The sequence below is a fragment of the Lipotes vexillifer genome, unplaced genomic scaffold (genome assembly GCF_000442215.2).
Source record: "Lipotes vexillifer unplaced genomic scaffold, Lipotes_vexillifer_v1.1 scaffold177, whole genome shotgun sequence".
NCBI lineage: Eukaryota > Metazoa > Chordata > Mammalia > Artiodactyla > Lipotidae > Lipotes > Lipotes vexillifer.
The window spans coordinates 9,737-36,042 of record NW_006796206.1 but is presented as its reverse complement, the minus strand read 5'-3'; the positions used below and the strand labels follow the sequence as shown (position 1 = coordinate 36,042).

The 26,306-nt window shown below is 44.4% G+C and overlaps 1 protein-coding gene across 1 annotated transcript in view; it reads left to right on the top strand.

Annotated features, from left to right (window-relative positions):
• The window catches only part of LOC103087794 (AF4/FMR2 family member 3-like), a 256,607-nt gene extending 245,398 nt beyond the window's left edge, over positions 1 to 11,209 (top strand). Inside the window, exons 9-10 of the mRNA XM_007468346.1 lie at positions 10,566 to 10,756; positions 10,932 to 11,209. Of these exons, the coding sequence (XP_007468408.1) occupies positions 10,566 to 10,756; positions 10,932 to 11,209 (469 nt within the window). The remainder of the gene's footprint in view (positions 1 to 10,565; positions 10,757 to 10,931) is intronic.
• The last annotated feature ends 15,097 nt before the right edge of the window (positions 11,210 to 26,306 follow it).

The window sequence follows — 26,306 nt, the reverse complement described above, 5'->3', positions numbered from 1 at the left end:
CACCTCCGTGCTATTATTTTAGATTTCGAAATGGCCCCTTACTATGAGTGAGCACTAAGGTAGTGATATATAATTTCATAACTCATAGACTCCATTACTGTAATTCTCTATTCTCTGTTTTCCTCTCTTCCTATTATACAGGTCCACATAGATTAGAGCTTGCGATGGCTTGGCCAGAGTTTGATTAGGAACAGACAAGCCAATTCAGGCTGACCTGCAGCACCTCTAACTCATTCTTCTGTTTCTTTCCCCCTGTGTGTCCTCTTGGCTGCCAGGACACAAGCAAGGATATAAATGAGGGTAAGGTAAAGAAAACCTCAGAGGGTCCCAGCATCACCTCTATGCATACACACCAAACAAGACACAAAAACAGTTTAAGATACTGTAGTTAGGATTCCCTCAACAACTTCAGAACTAAAGTTAAAGATTGAGGAAACACGCAAAAGAGAGTACGGAGAGCACATTTGCAAAGAGGAAAACTAATACAACCGTCTTATAGGATCATTATGAATTTTTATACTCTAGTAACTTAGCATGTACTCATGATAGAAACAGCCTCTAAAGGTAACTGAAAGAGTACGGGCTAAATTTTAGGGCAGTACAATTACATGGGCATAGTCTCACTTCAGATCCCGAAATAGAAAGTGGCTAAGAGGATTGAAGTTCACATTATTCAGTAGAAGAAAACTGCTGTCGTGTTTAATGCCTTGTAGAGCCTGCTCGCCACATGCTGACAGCCTAAGATTTTTAAAGTTGAGAAACAGAATATCTTAGTTCTGCACAAAGCTTTCTACTGTCCTAATATCATACTCGTATGTCATGTGCACGAATAGAATTTCCTAGTGTGTGCAGCTCTATTGGCCGGCCCATTTGCCTTCCGTCCAGCCTTTGCTCTGAGTCTGTTCCTGGCCCCTGTAGGGAGGGAAGTCCCAGGCCTTGCATCTGTCATTCCTGTTCTGTGATGTGCACCATGGTCCTTGGTGTGAGTCCTGCATCTGTCAGACTCGGAGCCTGCTGAGGCTAGACAGGGTATTACTACAGTGATGTGCACGCGCACACACTGAGCCCAAAAGAGCACCCCTGACTACAGACCTGAGGCAGCTCTGTGATGAAGTCTCATTTCCAGGCAGTGAGGCGGCGGAGGGGACACGGTCCTGGGAACTTAGGCTCTGTGGGCCTGGTTCTGATCAAGATTCCGCCTCCAGTTTCTCTGGACTAGATCCAGTTCTCTGAGGGGCCTGGGGCTTAAGTAAGTCGCTCGCTAATCATTCAGGCCAGAGCAGCTGGCGAGGTAAGTCCATGCTTCTCAGCCAGGCATAGGAGGAGGTTTCCTTGAGTATTTTCTTTGGTACTAGGGGGAACGCCTGGGTGCACCTTAAAAAGTAGATCAGAGTGAACGCAGCTGCCCGAGGTACTTGCAGTGGATGATGTCTGACTGACAAAGTACAGTCTCTGAGCTTAGCACAGAGTGGGTGCTCCAAAGAGAGCTCTGATTGGCTGCTCTAGTCAGGCACAGAAGATCCTCCCGACTCACTTTCCCTTTCCATGAGGGCGCCGTGTCTATCAGAGCAAAGAACAGAATACCTTAGAAAAGTGGTTGGTTTTAGAGCTTCAGAGTGGTCTCTTGACCATTCTTTCCTTTTCTGGAGGAAAGGTTCTGCAAATGACGGCTTCCACATCATAAAGTGGGCCTGGATTCTAGAAAGATAGGCTAAACGCTTTGTTACAGATGATTTGAATGAAGATGTTGTTTGTTTGAGAAAAGAGCACACATTCTGTCAGTGACCAAGCTGAACTTAGTCCTTAGGACCACGTGGGGTTGAAGTGAACCCTCTTAGGTTGTCTAGTCCTTGCTGTCACATGGCGTCTTTCCTTAGTAGATGCTGAGCGCCCTCGAGAAACAGAGGCCTGTGTGACACGTGAGGCCTGAGGTTAGGTGGATTCTCTCACAACGCAGGGCAGCTTGGCTCCTGGCACAAAACTGCAGGGTTGACATTTATAGCCCGCCCAGTATCTCCGGGCATGGACAACACATAAGCCCCCTCGGAGCGCACGGACTCCAGGGGAGGAAGTGATATGCAACAAACGGTATTTCAGGATCTCCACGGTTGGGGCCAAGGGTGGGGGGAGTTTCCATCCCCTCAAGTTTGGAGGAAGATATTAAGAGTATTTAGGAGGTGTGGTTGGCAATGCATAGCAATGACCCTTTCCTGCCGTTTTGAAGTTGGGTAAATAGTGAAGTTTTCTCATTGAAATCTCTGCTCATTGTCCATTTTCCTCCTGTGAGGGATGGATTTTATCCACCACTGTCTCTCTTTTTTTTTCCCCTTGTATTTATTTATTTATTTTTGGCTGCGTTGAGTCTTCGTTGCTGCGTGCGGGCTTTCTCTAGTTGCGGCGAGCGGGGGCCACTCTTCATTGTAGTGCGCGGGCTTCTCATTGCAGCAGAGCACGGGCTCTAGGCGCGCGGGCTTCAGTAGTTGTGACTTCCGGGCTCTAGAGCGCAGGCTCAGTAGTTGTAGCGCACGGGATTAGTTGCTCCGCGGCACGTGGGATCTTCCCGGACCAGGGCTCGAACCCAGCTCCCCTGCATTGGCAGGCAGATTCTTAACAACTGCGCCACCAGGGAAGTCCCTCCACCACTGTCTTCTGTAAAAGAGATACCAAGAGAAGAGAAGGCCAACCTGAGCTCAAGGCTCCATGCAGCCATTCAGTGTCTCTGTCCCCCACTTAACTCCCTGAAACTCGAGGCACTTGCCTAAAAACAGCAAAGCAAGATGGACTTTTGGATGTTGAAAATGATTCGTCTGGCAAATAGTCAAACTTAAGAAAATAGACCCTCTACACACTCGTGGGCCAAAATAATCATTTGTGTCTTTTTTGTCTTTTCTGGATCTCTAAACGTCATTAAAGTATTGATATTTTGGGTCTTTTTATAGGGCTTTGGAGCACTAGTTTTACCTTCAGAAGCCTCATCTCTGAGTTTGCCGTGAGTGGGGTGTGTGTATGTGTGTGCACATTGGGGCAGGAGTATTTGTCCACACACCTAACTACCAGTTTGAACGGTCAAACATCCAGAGAGGCCTGATCAGGCCTTGGATGTTACACCAAAAGTAAAGCCCAGAAGGAATTGAGCGGATGCATTTGAAGCTGGATCTCTTGAGAACAGTCATTGCAGGTCAAGGTTTCAAAAGTTTCGGGAGCAGCTTCAAATGGATTAACTTGGAAAACCTCGGCAGGGTCAGTGTGGGCCCCTCATGCTACGGTGACAGCAAAGGTCGTGGCTCAGGCAGGATGTCCCGAGTGTTCGGTGGGGACATTGTACTGCCTTTTAATATTCTAACGCTGACCTTACCCTTTTTGAGTTCTGTTTCTTCCTCTCTCTCTCTCCCCCCTCCCTCCTTCCGTCTCTCACGCCTTCGCTGGCAGAATTAGTGCCTTTAAAAAGAATAACATCATAAACCTGGAATCCTGTTTCTTTATTTTATAATGTTCACTAGCATTTACAGATGTTTGGGCTACAGGGCTTTTGGTAACGTCTACATTAAGCATTTCAAGTGCACTCTGTTTACAGTTATTACAATGTGAGGACCCTAAATCCCAAAGACAACAGTCTTCATGCCCAAGGGGAAATGGAAAATCAAAACATTGGCCAGAATAATTTAAAGAAGAGAAAGAATAAAAACCTTTCCTTTTCGGTTTCTGAAGCAGTAGTTTTTGGGGTGTGTGTGTGTGTGTGTGTGTGTTTGATTATCTGGAATGAAGTCTCCCAGATAATAAAGCTCACCATGAGCTTAAATGACACGTCGGCTCACAGTATCCGTCTCAGCATTTCTCTATCCTCACATCAAAGACAACGCATTGTATTTCCAGTTTATGGAAAAGAGAATTACAAAATATCTTTTACATATGTTTGGATTTTATTAAGTTCAAATCTCTGTATTCTGCTATACTTAGTTAAGCTGCTAACAAATGCAAATACCCTTTTGATATGATATTTCTTCACCCCACTTCTTTGCTTTTTTTCTTTTTCCCTTTCATTCATTCGTTCATTGAACAAGTGTGCTCAGTGCCTCTGTCATATGCCAGCATGGTCTTCTAGGCCTCAAAACAGGGGTCAGCAAACTTTCTCCATCAAGGGCCAGGTGGTAAATATTTTAGGCTTTGTGGGTTGTATGGTCTCTGTTGCAACTACTCATCTCTGCTTTCGTAGTACAGAAGCAGCCAGAGGGAACCACAGTGAATAATGGGGTATAGCCGTGTCCCAATAAAACTTTATTTACAAAATCAGGTGACAGGACACGTTGGTCTGGAGGCCATTGTATACTGACCCCTGCTCCGTGATAGAACAATGAACTAAACAGAGAAAGATCTCTGTTTTCCTGAAGTTTACATATTAGTGGAGGGAAACAAGAAACAAGTGAACCAGTGAATATATAAATGTCAAGTGGTCATAGATGCTAAGAGGGAAAATTAGGCAGCATGGGAGTATGGAGAGTGAGTGGGCAAGTGTTATTTGAGACAGGGCGTGGGCAGGAGGGCCTCTCTATTGAAGTGACTGTTGAGCAGAGACCTCACCGAGGAGTGGGGTGAGTGGTGTTGCTGTCATGGAGTGGAGCGGATGGGCTAAGGGAACAGCAAGTACAAAGGTCCTGAGGCAGGAGCTTGTTTGGAGAAATAGCAAGGAGACCATTGCAGGTAAACTAGAGGGAGTAACAGGAGGATAATGGGAACTGAGTCAGAGAGGGAACCAGAGGCCAGATTGTATGGGACCTTTCAGACTTTCGTAAGGCCCTTGGGTTTTATTCTCTGTAAGACAGGGTGCCGTTGGAAGGTTTTCAGCAGACAAGTGACATGACTGGTTTTGTGTTCTTAGGCTTGGGGTTACGGTTAGACCTGTGGGAGAAATCAAGAGCTCAGTTTTAAATGTACTAAGTTTGGGGTACTCTTCAGATACCAGAGTGGAGGCAAATGGGAAGCAGTTAGATACATGAATTTGGAATTCCGGGTAAAGATGTAGGTTATCAGGATAAACTCGGCTGAGATGAGATCGCCTAGAACATAAGTCTGTTTGGAAGAGTAGTGGTTGAGGGCTGAGCCCAGGGTCACACAATCCTCTTGCAAAGGAAACCGGAAGGAGTGGCTGTTAAGGAAGAAAAACTAAGAGAAGGTGATTCCTTGACCAGGTGCAGTGCAATTTGTGGAGGAGAGAATTCTCGCCTGAAATAAAGACTGCTGAGAGGTCCAGTAAGATGGAGACTGAGAATCAGAGCTGGATACTGTGTCAGCTCAGTATGACTGGAATTGGGAGATTAAGGAGAGGGCATGGAGCCAGCGAGTAGGAGTTAACTCCAAGGAGTTTTGTTATAAAGGGAGCAGAAAAACGGGATCGTTGTTCAAGTGTGCTGTTGAGGTCAAGGGAGAGTGTTTGGAGATGGGAGATAAATCCTGCTGTTGCTATAGTGATAGGATGATGCATAGAGAGGAATTAAGAACAGATGACCTTTAAATGCTTCAGCGGCTTCGCACGCTGGGATTCTAGTTTTAATGAGATGTGTTCCTTACCTTTTCTTATAATGATACTGTGGCAATCTTTTCGGTAGAATTTTAAAAACTTTCTATTTATTTGGTGGTTGAATATATAGACTGGAAATGAGAAGATCCGAATCCTGGACCCAGCTCCACCATTTGCCTTTGTTGTATCTTTGGGCAAGTTTCTAAGTTTCAGTTTCTTCACTTGTAAAATGAAGATTAATAATAATACCTGTGTGGTCACTTGACCAGGGTGTTTTGTTTGTGAAAATTCCATGAAAATGGAATTACCACACTGGTATATCAGGCTATAAGCATAATGATCATCTTCCTGCTGTTATTAAGAATTATTGTTTAGGGATTTATCCCAAGAATTCAAAATTGATTCAACATATGAAAATCAAGTAATGTAATACACCATGACTAATAGACTCAATGATTTTTTTAAACCTATGATTATCTCAGGAGATGCAAAAATAAAGCATTTGACAAAAGCGAACACCCTTTTCACGATCAAAACACTCAACAAACGAGGAACAGAGGTGAACTTCAAGATGTAAAAATACATCTATGGAGAACCTACAGCTAACATCATATTTAGCGGTGAGAGACTGAAAGCTTTCCCCTAAGATCAAGAACGAGACAAGAATGTCTGCTTTCACTGCTCTATTCAACATTGTACTAGAAGTACTATCTAGGGCAATTAGGAAAGAAAAAAGAAAAGAAAAGGCATCCAGATTGGAAAGGAATAAGTAAAACTATCTCTATTCACTTGAAAACATCATCTTTTATATAGAAAGCCCTCAAGAACCCCCCCCCACACACACACATACACAAAACTATTATAACTAATAAACAAGGAGCAGCATTGCAGGATACAAGATCAATATACAAAAATAATTGGACAATCTGAAAGTGAAATTAAGAAAAAAAGTCCATTTGCAATAGCATCAAAAAAAATAAAATTAGGAATAAATCTAACCAAGGAAGTGCAATACTTGTACACTCAAAACTAGAAGACAATGTTGAAAGAAATTAAAGGCCTAAATAAAGATAAAGATATCCTGTGTTCATGGATTGTAAGAATAATATTAAGAAGGCAGTACTCCTCCAAAATGACCTACAGATTCAGTGTAATCCCCATCAGAATTCCAAATGCATTTTTTGCAGAAGTGGACAAGCTGATCTTAAAATTCATATGGAAATACAACAGACCTCCAAAGCCTAAAAAATACCTTGACAAGAACAAAGTTGAAGGACTCACACTTCATGATTTCAAAACTTACTACAAAGCAGCAGTAATCAAGGTGTTGTGGCACTGGGATTAGGATAGACATACAGATCAATGGAATAGAATTAAGAGTTCAAAATTAAACCCATCATTTTATGGTCAGTTGGTCTTTGACAAGGATGCCAAGCCCATTCAGTGGGAAGAGAGGAGTCTTTTCAATAAATGGTGCTGGGACAACTGGATGACCACATGCAAAAGACTGAAGTCAGTTACCTCATCCCATATATAAAAATTAACTCACGATGGATTAAAGACCTGAATTTTAGAGCTAAAACTATAAAAATCTTAGAAGAAAACATAGGTCTGAATATTTGTGATCTCTGATTAGGCAATTATTTCTTAAATATTACATGAAAAGTACAAGCAACAGAAGGGAAAAATAGCTATGTTAGCCCTTATCGAAATCTAAACGTTTTGTAATTCAAAGGACACTATCAAGAAAGTGAAAAAAACAACCCACAGAATGGAAGAAAATATTTGCAAATTGTATGTCTAAAAAGGATCTATTATCCAGAATTTATAAAGAACTCTTAGAATTCAACAATAAAAAAACAACTAAAAAAAAAAATGGGGCTTCCCTGATGGCGCAGTGGTTGAGAGTCCGCCTGCCGACGCGGGGGACGCGGGTTTGTGCCCCGGTCCGGGAAGATCCCACATGCCGCGGAGCGGCTGGGCCCGTGAGCCATGGCCGCTGAGCCTGCGCGTCCAGAGCCTGTTGCTCCGCAACGGGAGAGGCCACAACAGTGAGAGGCCCCCGTACTGCAAAAAACAAACAAACAAATAAAACAAAACAAAACAACTGAAAAAAAAATGGGGCTTCCCTGGTGGCGCAGTGGTTGAGAGTCCGCCTGCCAATGCAGGGGACATGGGTTCGTGCGCCGGTCCGGGAAGATCCCACACGCCGCGGAGCGGCTGGGCCCGTGAGCCATGGCCGCTGAGCCTGCGCGTCCAGAGCCTGTTGCTCCGCAACGGGAGAGGCCACAACAGTGAGAGGCCCCCGTACTGCAAAAAACAAACAAACAAATAAAACAAAACAAAACAACTGAAAAAAAAATGGGGCTTCCCTGGTGGCGCAGTGGTTGAGAGTCCGCCTGCCAATGCAGGGGACATGGGTTCGTGCGCCGGTCCGGGAAGATCCCACCCGCCGCGGAGCGGCTGGGCCCGTGAGCCATGGCCGCTGAGCCTGCGCGTCCAGAGCCTGTTGCTCCGCAACGGGAGAGGCCACAACAGTGAGAGGGCTGCGTCCCGCAAAAAAAAAAAAAAAAAAAAAAGGGCAAAGGATTTAAATAGACATTTCTCCAAAGATTACAAATGGTTGGTCAATAAGCACATGAAAAGGTGCTTATCGTTAGTCATTAGGAGAATGCAGATCAAAACTCCAATGAGACACCACTTCACACCACTAGGGTAACTAAAAATAAAACAAGTATTGGCGATGTTGTGTAGAAATTGGAACCTTTATACGTCGCTGGTGGGACTATAAAATGGTGCAGGGGCTGTGGAGAACTATTGGCAGTTCCTCCAACAGTTAAACACAAAGTAACCAGCGACCCAGCCGTTTCACTCTGAGGTATATATCCAAGAACATTAAAAACGTATGTTCACACAAAAACTTGTACATGAATGTTTATAGCAGCGTTATCCATAATAGCCAAAAAGTTGAAACAACCCAAATGTTAATCAGCTGATGAGTAGGTAAACAAATTGTGGTACAACGAAGTATTTTTTGGCCATAAATAGGAATGAACTACTAACTGACATAGGCTACAGCATGGATGAACCTTGGAAACATGATGCTATAGGTGAAAGAAGCCAGACACAAAAGGCCACACACTGTATACTTCCATTTCTATGAAGTGTGTCCAGAATAGGTAAATCCATGGAAACAGAAAGTGGATAGTAATTGCCAAGGGGTAGGGGGAGAGTGGAGCTGGAAGGTACAAGGTTTCTTTTGAGGATGATGGAAATGTTCTAGGATTGGAGACAGACGAAGATGTGCAACCTGGTGAATAACTAAAAAACCCCTGAATCGTGTATTTTAAAATGGGTAAAACGATGACGTTTATGGTATGTGAATTTTTTTTTTTTTTTTTTTTTATTTATGGCTGTGTTGGGTCTTCGTTCCTGCGCGAGGGCTTTCTCTAGTTGTGGCAAGTGGGGGTCACTCTTCATCGCGGTGCGCAGGCCTCTTACTATTGCGGCCTCTGTTGTTGCGGAGCACAGGCTCCGGACGCTCAGGCTCAGCAATTGTGGCTCACGGGCCCAGCTGCTCCACGGCATGTGGGATCTTCCCAGACCAGGGCTCGAACCCGCGTCCCCTGCATTGGCAGGCAGATTCTCAACCACTGCGCCACCAGGGAAGCCCAGGTATGTGAATTTTACCTCAGTGTTTAGAAAGTTATTTTGTAGTTCCTAGTACAAATCACACAATGGCCATTTTAGGCTCTGAGGTGCCAGAGAAATCCAACTATAGGATATGCTTTATTGCAGGGGTCCCCAACCCCCGGGCCGCACGACAGCAGGTGAGCTGCGGGCGAGTGAGCGAAGCTTCGTCTGCCGCTCCCCATGGCTCCCCATCGCTCACATTACCGCCTGAACCATCCCCCACCATCCCCCCCACCCCACCCCCCCCACCGTGCGTGGCAGAACCGTCTTCCACGAAACGGGTCCCTGGTACCAAAAAGGTAGGGGACCGCTGCTTTATCGGGAAGTGGCCAGGTTCTCCATGATAGGCATCTCCTTAGCACGTACACACTCATCCACACACATTGACACACACAAACACAAGTGTCTTTCCTTTCCTGCTCTTCTCTTCATTGTGAAGGTAGACTGTTTGGATCAAAAATAACAAAAAGAGCTTTCACACAGGAAATAGAGTTGAAGTTCTGTGATGCAGGCCTATTACCCTAACATATGTGGCCAATGTAGTCTTAAAACCCCATTATCTTTTTCTTTCCCCAAAGCCTATCTAAACTTCAAGTTCTGGGAGTCATGAATCAACATGTTTGTCTGTGGCCATTTGAACTGAAAGTGACTAAGGATCTTAACATCATCACAGCTGAACATCTGAAGGTCCACCTGTACCCCTCCATCAACGAGAGTCCAATGAGCATTTTTCTCAGAGCCTCTTTTTCTCATCACTAAATTTAAGATGATCCCTAAGGAGGGGCTATACTTTTTTAAATGTCATTTTTTTTTCCTGATTATGAAATGTGTTCATTTAAAGGTCCTACTGAATTTAGTATATTTTTTTTAGTCATTTCATGGTCAACATATCCTAAAAACCGCAAGCCCACAGAATTTTGACTTCAGAAAGGTATCCTTGTATTGAAATGTTTGAGGAGGAACCACTTAAATAGAGATGACTCTTCTAAGCTTCTTATTTCTATATTTATATGTAGGGGGAGGTGGCGGCAGAGGACACACACATGTTTAATACACACAGAGATGCCCTCACAAAACACTCTTGATAGATGGATACGTAGATACATAGACAGATGGACATCCATGTGGATCCCATGGATGTTCACGTAAAAGGCAAGATGGACGTGGGAGCTGGAGAGAGACAGGCTGTGGTCCTGCCCCAGCTGGTTATTGCTGAGAGCTGGGGGAACCGTGCTGGAGTATATATGTGGACGTGATACCTCTCCTGCTTTCTACATCTGCTCTTCACTCCGTCCCCTCCGCCTTCCAGCCCAGTAACTGCCTGTCTCAGATACCCACTGCTTCACCCCTTCCTTAGATCAACGGTCCCATCCCTTCAATCCCCGAACAAATACAGGCGAGCTCAGTGCCAGTACTGTGGTGAGCCACAGGGAACGGCCATGGACCTGTGGGAGGAAGGAGACGAGGAGACCAGGGGCCGGGGAAGGGGAAGCGCGCCCCGAGCATCCGAGCAGAGGGGGCGCCTGGCGGCTCTGACCCATGAAGCAGGTACCGACATCACTCTGCTTTTGATGCTGCAGAGACCGCTCTGCCTCGGGCCCTCAGGCCTGGGACAAACCAACTGAAACCGGTCTTTACTGCACAGTCAGACCTGCAGGGACCAGGCCGTAGGCACGTGCAGGCTGCCCATTTGAACTGCCAGTGCCGGAACTAATTTTCCCAGGTTTGGGGTTTGGGTTTTGTAAAGTAACCCTGGGGCCTGCTTCGGGAGTGCTGGACCTCTCCTCTGGGCAGCCCGGGGAGCCTCTGAAGGTGGCTGACTTCTCCCTGGCAGAGACCGGCTCTCCGGGGCATTTTTGTGTCTGCAGAAAGGAAAGGAACAGAGTAGAAAGCCTGCCAGGTGCTGGAGGTGTTGAGCTAGCATCCTTAGGAGTTATAATGAGGCAGTTTAAGAGAATTGTAACGACGAGCCTTGTACTTAAATCCGGGAGAGAAGCATAGAAGGCCAGGCAGTGGGATGCTTAACCCAGCACTGCAAAGCAAGGGCACAGCCATCCAGGGCAGTGTTTTCCCTGGCAGACCACTCCCGGGACTCAGCGTTTGAGCCGGGGACCCAGCATGGTCAGTCTGCAGACGCCCACGGTCCAGGGCTCGCTGCTCTGCACAGCCGGCCTCGGACTCACCACAGCCACTGTCTGCTGTCAGCTGGTTGAAGGCCCACAGAGAGGAGTTGCAGGGGTTTGGGCCTGGAGTCAAGACAAGGCTTTTGGAGGAATAGAGATTTCCTTGGTGCAGAAAGCATCGCAGATGCCTGGTGGCACTTTCCCCAGACATGCCTGGGAAGGAAGCAGGTAAATGAGAGGACCTATGTAGGACCTCAGCATGGAGGCAGGAGGCTCTCAGTAGATGCTAGTTTAAAACCAAGCACCTAAGCCACAACTGACTCGAAAGCCTGAATTTTTTTTTTTTTTTCAGAAACGCATAGACCCCTTATCAGAGGCCCCTTGCTTGGGGCCAGAGATTATTTTAGGGCCAGGACTCCCCCTTTACCATCACACCCCCAGCCTTACCAACAGTCTCTCTGGAAATACCTAGTTCTCTGCAAGTAGCTATGCCTATAAAGTTGTGCTAGTGCAAAGTAGATTCCCCCTGAAGAGTCAGATTCTCCATGTTTCAGAGTGAGGAGCAACACGGGGGCCTGCGTCCCGTCTGGAGGCGTTCATCGTGGAACCTGGGAGAGCCTCGTTCTGCTCTGCAGCTGCGTCGAGGGCTTGGTCAGTAGCAGAAGGCGTCTGCTGAGGGCGGTGGGAGCAGTTTCAGCAGCCAGCCCCCCTGGGTGGGAACCGGGCTGCGCCTTCCCACGGAGGTGGGCCCAGAGACAGGGTGGCTCAGACATGGGTGGAGGTGTCGCTCCTTCACTTCCTGGTTGTGTGACCTGGGGCAAGTTCTTTAACCTCTCAAGTCCTCAGTTTCCTCATCTGTAAATTGGACAGTAGTGCTTACCTCGCGGTTGTTCTCAGGATTCCTGGAGCCGTGTAGAGGGAGCCCTGCGCGAGCGTCTAGTACTCTGTGCCTTTGAAAACATATTAGGTGTCCGTGCTCTGATCGGTGGTAGCCCAAGGAACTGAATCAGCTAGTCTCACACTTGAATTGTGACTTTTTTTTTGAATTGTGATTTTAAATGTGGAATTTCCAGTTAAAGGTGACTTGGTGATTACACTGCTCATCCCCCTTATTGTTTAATCTTTACACATCAACTAGATGTTCCCTCTTCCTCGACGCCCAACATGTCCTCTGTCTTGAAGTCTTATCCTCAGTAAGGAAAGGGCAAGTGTCCTTTAAGCAAGGCTGCTCTGCTCATTTTTAGGCTCTTGCGCTGTTTGAAATTATTTGGTCATTGATTCTAAACGTCTCTCAACTCCTCTAGCCCCTGTGATCTGAAATACATAATGTTGCCCTAAACTACATGCCATTTTGTGCTGTTCACTAACTGATGTGTGTTCATCATGTCTCCACTTCTAACCGCGATTCTCCTGAGGGGAAGGACTGTGGTTTGGATTTCTTCTGTATGGTCAGAAGCCAGGGAAAGACTGTATGAAGCCCCTGCGTGCATTTGAATAAATCAGGCAGGTTGATACGCAGTTTTTGTTTGATTCCCTCACGTGCAGACTGACCAGGTCCACGCCTCCCTGCAGTAGCGAAAGGAGAATCCAGGAGAATGAAGGGGGCTCTCTGTGTCCTGGTGGTGCCCGGGCAGGGCAGGGATCCAGGAGTTGGGATGGGAGCGCCCCATCTAGTCATCCTTTCGGGCCTGGGGCACCGCGTGCTCTTCAAACTGCCTTCGAAGAAACCTGTTCTGAGATCAGAAGTGGGCCCAGCAGACTGTGTCCTCTAAAAGCAATTCCTCACTCTGATGCCGAAACATCTGATGTTTCCTAGAGCCTGCCACTTCCTCCTTCCTAGCCAATTGTAATTGTATTTCTCATCACTTTAGAAGGCCACCTTCTTTTCCACTGTCTCCCCATCCAGACTCTCTGGCACACTGTTGCCAAGTTGCTCTGCCTAAAGCAGCACCTGGCACGTGTGACCCTCCATGTTCAAACCCTCACTGCCCACCCACTGCCAGCCCCTATCCTCCACGTCTCGATGTGGCATTCAAAACCCCGTGTAGACCACACCCATTACCCTCCTTAGCTCTGTACTCATCCCCTCACCCCGGCCCAAACTGTCCCTCCAGCCTGTTCCTGGGGTCACCCAAATCTCACCTTCTGTTATAAATTCTGGATAATAGATCCATGCAGCCCTGATCATGCCAGCTTACGGTGAGCACTGCATCATTGCCTGGCCCTGAATTTGGAGTTTGACAGCCATGCCTGAGAGACCATTCTGCTCCTGCCTGGCATGTGTTTGTGGATTCCTGTCTCCGCAGCTGCCCTGTAAGCTCCCTTACAGCAGAGTCCATGATTCCTGTTCTCTGTGCCCCTTCACACGCTCAGCCCATTCCCCCCGCAGCCCCCGAGGCCACCTGTCCCTTAACTTCCAGAGGCGGTGTTCGTGATGTTCCTGGTAGTCTGGTTTCTACCTGAGGCAGGGCTGCTGTGGATGCCTCAGAGCTGAGCCTCTCCAGTTTGGTCTGGAGTCTGCCGTGGAGCCCCAGACAGAGAGCTGCTGGCTGTGCAGACAGGAATAATAAAAGATGTTTCAGCGGTTTTTTTTCGTGGTTGTACCAACAGCCCTCCGTCTGAGGGCCTGGAGCCCGCTGCTGGAACAGGGAGAGAGCACACTTCCTCAGGCCAGTTCCTCTCCATTGTTATTAGGAAGTTGGCTTGTTTGAAGCATAGCTTCACAGGTGCAGGATTCATCCTCGACAGGTGATAATTATGTTTTGATTTGTATCATCACTTACAAAACAGAATGGAGAGATTTCAGACCATAAAGCATATTCTGCTGCACATGAGATATTAGTGTTAAAAATTCGTCAGTGTTGCTAAATATTTACCCGATACTAGGTTTCTACCTTCTGCCAACCTGAAGCATTTTCTTGGCAAACGTACTCTCTGCCTTACTCATACATAAATACAACCATCTGTCCGTACTAGGTAAACAGACTGACCTCTGTTCTTCTCGTTTTTTTATCTTTTGTTTTAATTTCTTGAAATTTGTCCAAAATAATCCTGACTCTGCTGTTGATTCTTTGTTAGGAGCCAAAAAGACACAATTATAAGGAACTCCAGAAACATCTAGTGCATTCCTTTTTTGCCCAGTGTTATTTGAAACCCCTCTGAGAATTGTAATTTGCAAGTTCCCCACACTTTCCTTCCTCCTGAGAGATCATTATTCAGTTTCGTGTGTCTCCTACCGTTACATTATTTTATTGTTCTACTAGAGATGCTTGGAATTTGTTAGGCATCAAATTTATTTCAAAGTCCATATTTGCACAGAACCAAGCTAGTGTTCTACCACAACTGGAAGTAAGACAATCAGTCGGTGTCTATTTAGTTGCTAGGTTCATTTTTAAAAGAAGTATTCCCGCTTGGGGTATTTTTAATGCATTCAAAGGGATCACTCATTGTTCCTCACAAAGTTATTTTGAGAAGCCAAATACTCATTCTAGTGATGTCACCTCTGAAGCATTCCTAGAGCTGTACTTTCTTTCTGAGGATGAAGTGGATGAGCTCTGAGGGACCAACATCCTGAGTTGAGTTTTGACTCACAACGGCTCTCCTTACCTTACTCATTCGCGTTATTGAGGTTTGACTCCGAATGACTTCTGACTCTCTGTGAATTCAGATCCATTCTTAACCCTGAAACTCCCCACCCTTCATCCCCCGGGAATTCAAAGGCCTGTGATGTAGAGCAGTTAGTTCCCAAAGAGGAATTTCAGAAAGACCTTCAGCTTTCACCGTTGGAAAGAAAGACTCATCTGCCCAACAGTGACAACACAAGATGTCTCTTCTGGCAAAGGTCATAGCAGCGGACTCAGGACCGCATCGCACCTCGTTTGCTTAAGTAACCGTTCTCTGAGGACCTGCCATGAGCACTGCACTAAGATAGACCCCGGGGGACAAAAGAGGGGTCTCTGCCTTCAGAAGGCTTAACGGTGGTCTCAGTTGGTGTTGATTGAGTGTTATAAACGGTTATGCTCTAGACAGCCGAAGAAGGGAAAGGTTAAGCAAAGGAGGCCATGAGCAGACATTTCTGAACCATTTGGGTCATGAACTAAGATGTGATGGGAGGGTAGCATGTGGTCAGGGATGTGATAGCAGAGGTCAGACACCTGAGCAGACTGCAAGGGGGATGCACGAGCCTCCTTCCTGGGGGCAGCAGTGGGAACCCAGCTTGCCTGAACCCCAGGCTCCTGGGAGGGGCATCGGGACATGTCCAGTCAGACAGGCCAGAGGCACCTGGAATTTAAAAAATTTATGCTTCCCCCGGTATTTCAGGGCCCCCATAGACAGAATAGCTCTCTGTAAAAAAGTAGAAATAGCACTGGACTCAGAATGAGGAGATATTGAGTCTAGTCCCAGAGCCACGGGGAACCACGGAATCTGGGGGGCGAAGGCCACCGTAGCAAGCGATGTTCCTGTTTTTCCGATGAGAGGACTCGGCCCAGAGAAGTTATCTGCCCAAGGCCACACGGTCATTCTGGGACTTGGCTAGAATGTGAAACTGGGCCTTCTGCGTCCTTCAGTATTCCTTCAGTTTGTCAAATGGTGACAAGAACATTTAGCTGGGGTTGGGTGCCGTCAAGGCCATGCTGATGAGGGTCTGGACCCTTCATCAAAAACTTGCTACTCCTTCCTTAAGTCCAAAGCATCTTTATCATCCCAGTACTGCTCTGCCACTCACCATCTGCAGGCACAGTTGGGCAATCTCTAGCTCTCCTTTTTTTACAACTGTATCAAGGCATAATTTACATATCACAAAACTCACTCGTTTCAAGTGTGTAATTCAGTGATATGGAGTAAATTTATAGGTATGTGCACCCATCACCATAAAATAGTTTTAGAAGATTTCATCAACCCGGTAGGATCGCTCATACCCATTGTGTAGGAGACATTCACACACACACACACACACACACACACACACTCTCTCTCTCTCTCTCTCACTGACATAACACTCCCCCACATACACACTCACTCACACATCTGATGGTTCAACTGGAATATTAATATCCTGCCCTATTTAGGCTTTTATTGCAACACGGATTTTTAGCAATCTGGTTTGAACATTTAGAAAAGTATGCTGCTCTACAATAAAACTTGCCTGCTGCATACTTTGGTGAGTATATTGAATACTTTTCAAGAATAAAATTATGTAGCTCAACTTTTCTTCTCAAGAGTTACTTTTCCTTCCAAGTTTTCTTGTTCATATTTATTTTAGGAATTCTGTCCGTAGAGATGTGATATGGAAAATATATTTGTGGGACAGCCTAACAGGTGGAACAGAGAGCTGATTTCCCAAATACCCAAAGCACTCTTTAAACAACAATAAAAATATGTGCATTCTGATATCAAAGGGGGCCAGGATATAAATAGGTATTCTGGGAATCGGAAAAGAATATGTCTAATAAATATGCTCTATGATGATTAGAGATGCAGTTCAAGCAACAGTTCAAGCATTTTTCCTATAAAATTGGCAATGAGGTAAAATGATTTTTTAATTGAGATATAATGAACAAATAAAATTATAATACATTTAAAGTGTACAACATGGTATTTGATATACGTATACATTGTGAAAGGATTCTCACAATTGAGATAATTAGGTAATTAACACATCCATTGCCTCACATACTTACTTTTTTTTTTTTTTTGGTGATAGCACTTAAGTTCTACTCAGCAAATTTCAATTATACAATACAGTATATCACCATAACATGAGAGATCCTTGTAGTGGATCTGGAATTTAAAAAATTTATGCTTGTAATTTTATTTTTATTAAAAAATTATTACAACTATAGCTGCATTATTACCAGCTATACATTAGATCCTCAGACTTTATTTATCTTATGACTCAAAGTTTGTACCCTTTTACCAACCTCTCCCTATTTACCCCACCACCCAGTCCCAGGCAACCACTATTCTACTTTGTTTCTCCACATACAGTGATGCCACACAGTATTTGTCTTTACCTTCTGACCAATTTCACTTAGCAGAATGTCCTCAGGGTCCATCCATGTTGTTGAAAATGGCAGGATTTTCTTCTTTTTAAAAAATATTCGTGGGCTTCCCTGGTGGCTCAGTGGTTGAGAATCTGCCTGCCAATGCAGGGGGCACGGGTTCGGGCCCTGGTCTGGGAAGATCCCACATGCCGCAGAGCAACTGGGCCCGTGAGCCACAACTGCTGAGCCTGCGCGTCTGGAGCTTGTGCTCCGCAAAAAGAGAGGCCGCAACAGTGAGAGGCCCACGCACCGCGATGAAGGGCGGCACCTGCTCGCCGCAACTAGAGAAAGCCCTCGCACAGAAACGAAGACACAACACAGCCAAAAATTAATTAATTAACTTTTTAAAAATTCGTATATATCACATTTTGTTTTTCCATTTATCTGTCAGTGGACACTTAGGTTCTTTGCATACCTTGGCTATTATGAAGATTGCTGCAGTGAACTTGGGAGTGCAGATATTTCTTTGAGATAACTATTAGTTTCCTTTGGATATATACCCAGAAGTGGGATTGCTGGCTCATATGGTAGTTCTGTAATAGGGGCAGGGTGGCGCGCGGCTCTTAGAGCACGACAGTCATCACAAGACCCTGTGCGCAGCGGTAGGAAGTCCCGCTCCACCCATGGTCGGCCTGATGGTGGTCCTCGCGGCAGAAGTGCAGTGAGAGCGGCTGGTGGCCTTCTCCGCGGGGCCCTCCAGGCCTCGGGGCTGGTGGGTGCGCTGGGGGTGGGGGGGGGCGGGGACAGGCTGAGGGCTGTGTACCCCCGAGCTCCAGGGTCCTCTTCACTGCCTCCCACTGGCCGGGCCCAGGCCTTGAGGCAGCAGCGAGCCCCTCCCCCATCCCCGCCTCCGCGACTTCATGGCGGCGGCCGTCTCCATGGGTCCCCATCCCTGGAGGCCTCGGCAACGGGAGTATATGGACACAGCCATGAAGGTAACAGCTTCAAACAGCTTCAGTCTTCCCGTTCAAGTTTCAAAACTTGGTCCAGCTTAGATCAGTTGTCCACCCCTGGGAGGTGGCCAGAGGTCAGGGTTCAATTGCAAGGGCATTGCACGTCGTGACTGCAGGTCCACCTCTGTCGTGGGGCTGTTCTCAAAGAAGGGCAGTTGTGGTGAGCTGGGCATTCACCTGATTGGTATTTGCTACAACATGTGCTCCTGTTGATGCTCTGCAAATGATTCTCTCCAGTTTAAATGGAAAGCCTGAGGGCCGACTGGGTGCGGCGTGCCTGGCTCCCTCAGTGATGACGGCTGGGCGGGGTCTGGGGACCTGGCCCCGAGGGCGCCGCCAGCTGAGATCTGCCTCCTCAGCGGAGCCTGGGCATTGGCGGGAGGACCCAGACTGGGCGCTGGATGAACACTCCCGGGCAGGGTAAGCGACCTGCACAGGCTCCTCTTAGGCAGGACCTGGACCTCGGAGGGCGGAAGTTGAGCCTTGGGACCTTGCCCTTTCTTGTCAGAATAGAGAAAGACATTTGTTTTGGTGGAGGTTTAGGGGAACATCATGACCTGACCGAGACCCGACCTCAAGAACAAAGGATCGGACACCAAGAAGTTAGCAACAACTAACCACGCCCCTCCCTCACCTTTCCTACAAAAGGGCTTTGTTGAAAGCTTTCCGGGAGTTCAGGGTTTTTAAGGCATGAGCCACCCGTCTCCTTGCGTGGCCCTGCAATAAACCTTTCTCAGCTGCAAACTCCGACATTTTGGTATTATTTGGCCTCACTGTGCGTTGGGCACACGGACTTGCGTTCGATAACAGTTCTATTTTTAATTTCTTGAGGAACCTCCACACTGATCTCCATAGTAGCTGTACCAGTTTACATTCCCACCAAAAGTGAACAAGGGTTCCTTTATTCCCCACATCCTTGCCAGCATTTGTCTTTTCTTATCTTTTTGATAATAGATATCTGAATAAAAATGCAGTTTTTATGTGGTTTTGATTTGCATTTCCCTTATGACTAGTGACGGTGAGTACCTTTTCATGTACCTGTTGGCCATTTGTGTGTCTTCTTTGGAAAAAATGTCTTTTCATGTCCTTTGCTCACTTTTTATTCGGGTTATTTGGCTTTTTGCTATTGAGTTGTATAAGTTCCTTGTCTGTTTTGGATAGTCAACCCTTTATCAGATATCAGTTTGCAAATCTCCTATTCCATAGGTTGCCTTTTCATTCTGTTGATGTTCCCTTTGCTGTGCAGAAGCTTTTAAGTCTGATATCCCACTTGCTTACTTTGCTTGATTTGCCTTTGCTTTTGGTGTCAAACCCAAAAAATCATTGGCAACACCAATGTCAAGGAGCTTATGCCCTGTATTTTCTTCTAGGAGTTTTATAGTATCAGATCTTACCTTCAAATCTTTAATCCAGTTTGACTTGATATTTTATATGATGAAGATAGGGGACCAGTTTCATTTGTTTGCAAGTGGATATTCAGTTTTCCCAGCACCATTTCTTAAAGATACTATTCTTTTCTCATGGTATATTCTTGGCTCCTTTCTCAAAAATTAATTGGCAATATAAGCCTCAGGGTTTAATACTGAGCTCTAATTCTATTCCAATGATCTCTGCCTGGTTTTAATGACAGTACCATACTGTTTTAATTACCACAGCTTTGGAATATAGTTTGAAATCAGGACGTGTGATACCTCTGGCTTTGATCATCTTTCTTACAATTGCTTTGGCTATTCAGGGTCACTTTTGATTCCATACAAATTTTACAATTGCTTTATTCTATCTCTGTGAAAAATGCCATTGGAATTTTGATAGGGATTGCATCGATAGCATAATATGGATATTTTGACAAATTAATTCTTACAATCCATGAACACAGGATATCTTTCCATTTATTTGTATCTTCAATTTCTTTCATCAGTGTTTTATGGTTTTCAGTATACAGATCTTTTACTTCCTTGGTTAAATTTATTCCTAAGTAATATATTCTTTTTGATGCCATTGTAAATAGAATTATTTTCTTAATTTCTGTTTCTAATAGTTTGTCATTACTGTATGGAAATGCAACTGATTTGTATATACTGATTTTGTATTCAGTTTCACTGAATTCATTGATTAGTTTTAACATATTTTTGATGGAGTCTTGAGTGTTTTCTATATATAATACCATGGCATCTGCAAACAGAGATAATTTTACTTTTTCCTTTGCAATTTAGGTGCTTTTTTCCCCCTTTTTCTAGCCTAACTGCTCTGGGTAGGACTTCCAGTAATGTGTTGAACAAAAGTGGCTGGAGTAGGCACCATTTTCTTGTTCATAATCTTAGAGAAAAGCCTTCAGTCTTTCACCATTGAACATGATGTTAGGTGTGGGCTTCTCATATCTGGCCTTTATTATGTTGAGGTAAAATCTTCTATACCCAATTTATTGAGAGTTTTTATCATAAATGGATGTTGAATTTTGTTAAATGCTTTTTTCTGCATCTATTAAGATGATCATACGGTTTTTATCCTTCATTTTGTTAACATCATATAGCACATTTATTAATTTGTGTTTGTTGAACCATCCTTGCATCCCTGGAATAAATCCCACTTGATTATGGTGTACGATCCTTTTAATGTGCTGTTGAATTCAGTTTGCTAGTACTTTTTGAAGACTTTTGCATCTGTGTTAATCAGGGATATCAGCCTGTAGTTTTCTTGTGATGTCTGTGTCTGGTTTTGTTATCAGGGTAATGCTGGCCTCGTAAAATGAGTCTGGAAGTGTGTCTTCTTCAGGTTTTTGGGAAAGTTTGAGAAGGATTGATACTAATTTTTCTTTAAATATCTGGTAGAATTCACCAGTGAAGCCATATCCTCTTAATGAATTGATTCCTTCATCATTATGTAATGAGCTTCTTTGTCTCTTGTTAACATTTTTGGTTAACATCTATTTTGTCTGACCTAAGTGTATTTAACCCTGCTTTCTTGTAGTTTTTGTGTGTGTGGAATATCTTTTTCCATCTCTTTACTTTTAGCCTGTGTGTCCTTAAAGCTGAAGTGAGTGTCTTGTAGGTAGCATACAGTTGGGTTTTTTTTTATCCATTCAGTCAATCTCTGTCTTTTGATTTGAGAATTTAGTCCATTTACATTTAAAATAATTATTGATAGGTATGGGCTTACTGTTGCAATTTGCTCCACTGTTTTCTGGCTGTTTTTTAGTTCCTTTTTTCCTTTCTTCCTCTCTTGCTCTCTTCCTTTGTGATTTGAAGAGTTTCTGTAATGATATACTTTGATTCCTTTATTGTTTTTGCTTCTACTGTAGGTTTTTGCTTTGTGGTTACCATGAGGCTTATACAGAACATCTTACAGGTATAACAGTCTATTTTAAGCTGATAACAACTTAACTTAGAACTCATACAAAAGCTCTACATTTTTACACTCCCTCTCTCACATTTTATGTTTTTGATGTCACAATCTTTTTATAAATCTTTTTATATTGTATATCCATTACCTAATTATAGTTATTTTAAATAATTTTGTTTTTCAACCTTTGTACTAGAGTTGCAAGTAATTTATCACCATTTTAATACCCACCATCATTATAATATTAGAGAATTACAAATTTAACTATATATTTACCCTTACCAGTGACTTTCATATGTTTTTTGTTACTATTGTAATTTGCATCCTTTTCCTTCAGCTCATAGAAGTCCCTTTAAGATTTGTTGTAAGGCTGATCTAGTGGTAATAAACTCCTTCAGCTTTTGTTTGACTGGAAAACTTTTTATATTTCCCTGTTCTGAAGGACAGCCTGGCTGGGAAGACTATTCTTGGGTATCATCCTGCTCCATTCTAGACTGCAAGGTTTCTGCTGAAAAAATCTGCTCATAGTCCTATAAGGGTTCCCTTGTACATAACAAGTTGCTTTTCTCTTGCTGCTTTTAAGATTCTCTCCTTGTCCTCAACTTTTGACAATTTAATTATAATGCATCTCAGTATGAGTCTCTTTAGATTCATCTTATTTGGTACTTTCTAGGATTCCTGGACCTGGATGTCTGTTTCTTTCCCCAGGTTTGGGAAGTTTTCGGCCATCATTTCTCTGAATAAGCTTTCTGCCTCTTTCTCTCTTTCTTCTCCTCTTGGGACCCCCACAATGCACATATTGTTCTATTTGGTGGTATCCCATAACTTCCTTAAGCTATCTTCACTTTTTTTCCAATCTTTTTTTTTTTTCCTCCTCTTATTAGAGGAATTCCACTGCCCTTTCTGTTTTTTTTTTTTGAGATACGCGGGCATCTCACTGTTGTGGCCTCTCCCGTTGCGGAACACAGGCTCCGGACACGCAGGCTCAGCGGCCGTGGCTTATGGGCCCAGCCGCTCCGCGGCATGTGGGATCTTCCCAGACCGGGGCACGAACCCTTGTCCCCTGCGTTGGCAGGTGGACTCTCAACCACTGCGCTGCCAGGGAAGCCCCCACTGCTCCTTCTTCTAGTTCGCTGATCCTTTCTTCCATTAGATCTAGTCTGTTTTTGAATCCCTCTATTGAACTTTTCAGTTCAGTTATTACATTCTTCAGGTCTCTTATTTCTCTTTCATACTTTTTAATATTTTCTGTCTCTCTATTGAAATATTCACTTTGTTCATGCACTGATCTCCTAACCTCGGTGAGCATCCTTATGACTGTTATTTTGAACTGTCTTTTGGGTAAATCCTCTTTCATTGACATTGGTTTCTGGAGATTTATCAATAGCTTGTTCTTTTGTTTGGAACGTATTCCCGTGTTTCGTTGTTTTCTGATGCATCCTTTGTTGATTTCTGCACACTAGATAGAAGAGCCACTTCTCTCAGTCTTGACAGACGGGTCTTGTGTAGATGAACCTCATCAATCAGCCTGGGTGAAGCTCCTGGTTATCTTTCAAATCTTTGTGATTGTCCAAGCTGCTGTCTTTGTTTTTAGTGGCTCCCAGTAGTTGGGAGTGTGCCAACACCTGTCAGTGTCCCAAAGGGGAGATTTATAGTACCTAGATGCAAGCTTATCAGAAACTGGACTCTCTGGCAGCAATTGGGGAAGTATACAGTTGAACCCTTTCCAGGGAGAAACGTGAAACTGGGTGTTTTTACCTGCTCCCTCTGCACTGAGCCGGGTGTGTAGCCATGGGAGTGTTCCTGTGCTTCTTAACAACTGCTTCTGTAGTCCTATTTTCTGTAGTCCTGTGGGACTCATGAATACAAGCCCCACTGGTTATCAGAGCTGGGTGATTTGGGGGCCTGTCCCTCAGGTGGCATCCTTAAAAGTTAGAGTGCTAGATGTGTGGTCTGTGGTCCAAATGGTTCACTCTCAGGGAGAAGCTGGGAGTTGGGGAGCTCCTTCCCAAGTCTATGGTGCTATGCCAGGGGTGGGCTTTATGGCAACAGTGTGTCTCAGCCTTTCCCACCTATTTTGATATGGGCATTTTCTCTGTGGGCTGATGTGTAGGAGTCACTCATCTAGTTTCTGAATTTCTCTCAGAGGAAATTACTCCATGTGTAGTGTATATTCAGTGAGTCCATGAGAGGAGAGAAATTCAGGAGGCTCCTGTGTCACCATATTGGTCCAGAGCCCACTTCAAATATGATTTTTAAAAAGAGTATTAGTAAAGGTGTTTAGGATCAGGGACTCTTATATTCTGTTGGAGAGATGTAAATTAATAGACCATTTTTGGAGAACAATTTGACATTATATTAAAATTTAAAATACTTAATACCATTTGACTTAGAAATTCTATACCAGGAGTTAATCCTATGGAAGAAATTCAGAACCATAAAGAAAATCAGTGTACAAGGATTTTTGCCAAAGCATGGTCGTGGTAATGAAAAAATAGCCACAACTTAATTCTCCATCACTTGATTAAACTATCAGGCAATGCAATGGTCTATGCAGCCTTTAAAAAGTATATATTATTTTGACCCTAACTTCTCTTTTCTTGAAGACCTGTGAAGTTTTGAGGGAAAACATTTTAATCTTTTGCTTCTCCTCTTTAAGGATGTTTTAACCTCATGGTTTAAAAAAAAAAATTTCTCCAGGGCTAACCAGCTTTCTTTCCTCCAGCCTCTGGATTTGGCTGTCCATATCTAGAGTACTTCAGTAGACATTTTTTGTCTCCTATAAAGTCATTCTGCTTTTCATATTCATCCTTAAGACTGGGAAACATCTGGCTGGACTTGGGCAATGCCATCCAGTGATTTATAAATCACCTCTCAAACTGAGAAGAAATATTTGGGTAAACTTAATAGACAGAAACCTTGTATCCAGGAGGAAGTTAGCTGGGAAAGGGCTTGAAGGAGAGAAAGATGTGTGCCTTCAGTGGGGTTGGGTTCACAGCAGCACAGAAGCTGAGACTTTCATTCCTTCCGGTGAACCAGAAATCCTGCCACACCAGGGACTTTTGTCTCAGCCCCAGTGGCTTTCAGGGTCTGTTTATGTCGAGGCTGGCCTACCTTGCTGTGTGCCCTGCCTGGATGCTAACACGGTAGCTTTCCTCCTTTACGTCCCATTTCCCCATTGCCTCCTTCAGCTCGTCTGAGATGAGCTCTCAGGCCAGTGTACCAGCTAGACGGCCCTCGCTGTTGCCCTGGGAGAAGTCTATAGGCACAAAGGCAAAGGATCTAAACTCTTTGGAACCCAAAACCAGCTTTTGGAAAGAGGATGCATCCTGCTTACTCGTAATTGTCCCATTTAGGAAAAATACCAGACACTGAGATAGCACCCCCCATTCCCTCTGTATGCATGATGCTTTAGTGGCAAAGGGCATTAGGGAGGCACATTATTGTTTAATAAGCACACTTTCATTATGCCTTCTATTTGACTATGAATAATTAACCAGTTAAATATTAAGTAATTCACAGAGTGAAATAGATTAAAAAACAAACTCATAAATGTCTTCTGTATTCATCCCCTCTTTTCACAAGGTCCAAGCCAAAAGCTGGAACGCTAATTATAAAGGCAGTGACACAGCAATAATTACCTTCTATGGAGCACCTACTTTGTGCCAGACCCTATGCTAGGTACTTTGTGTATTTATCACTAACCCTTTCAGTAATCCTGCGAGATAGGATTATTAGCACCAGTTTACAGATGAGGACACGGAGAGTCAAAAAAGGAAACTTGCCCGGGGTCATTCTGCTGGTTCATGGCAGGGCCAGTATTAGGCAAGGTTGGCCAGTATTAAACTCCAACTCCAGGCCTGTTCTGTTCCACCATTCTGCTCTCCTGTAATTGCGACACGGGTTTCATCGAATGCACATTTCCAGATTGTCTGTCTGTGGAAAGCAGTTCAGGAAGGCGTTAAGTGGAAAGCGTGGCCAAGCACGTAATCATGACTCTACTCTCCCTCCAGCCTCCGTGGCCTTCCTTTCTGTCCCAAACCATAGCATCTTTCCCCTCAGATGCCTATGAAAGAGCAGTTTGATTATTGCAAACCACAGCTAGTTCAAAGATTAATTACAACCTTTATGTCTTTACCATGGAAAATTTCTGAGTGTTTGCACTACCACTCAAAGGTGTTGTGTAGATCGCAGGTAAGGTGACAGTGGCATCATTAATAACATGAGCTTTCTCACAAGCTGGTCAGAAATTTGACTCACTTCTTGTAAATCTAGACTTAGCATGATTTATTCTCAGAAATGATACGGGAAAATACCAGCCCAAGATTCAGAATTTGGGAAAACCTCTTAATGCCCCTCAAATGCTTTAGTCTTTTCTTTAAAGCATTTTTAAAAATTTAAGATTAGACCAATGAGTGTTCCTTATCGGGAGCACAGGGTTTGTAGGAGTGTAGGAAACTAGCAGGTGCCTGTGTGTTGGAGCAGGAATTCAGGGGTGAAGTTGTCACCTGGGTTTAACAAGAGTCGTTAAGTTCCTGCAGCTGTACACTCAACATCAAAACCATCTCCTTTACATTCTGAGAACCCAGTGTACATTCCACTACTTTTTTTTTTTTTTTTTTTTTTTTTTTTTTTGTTT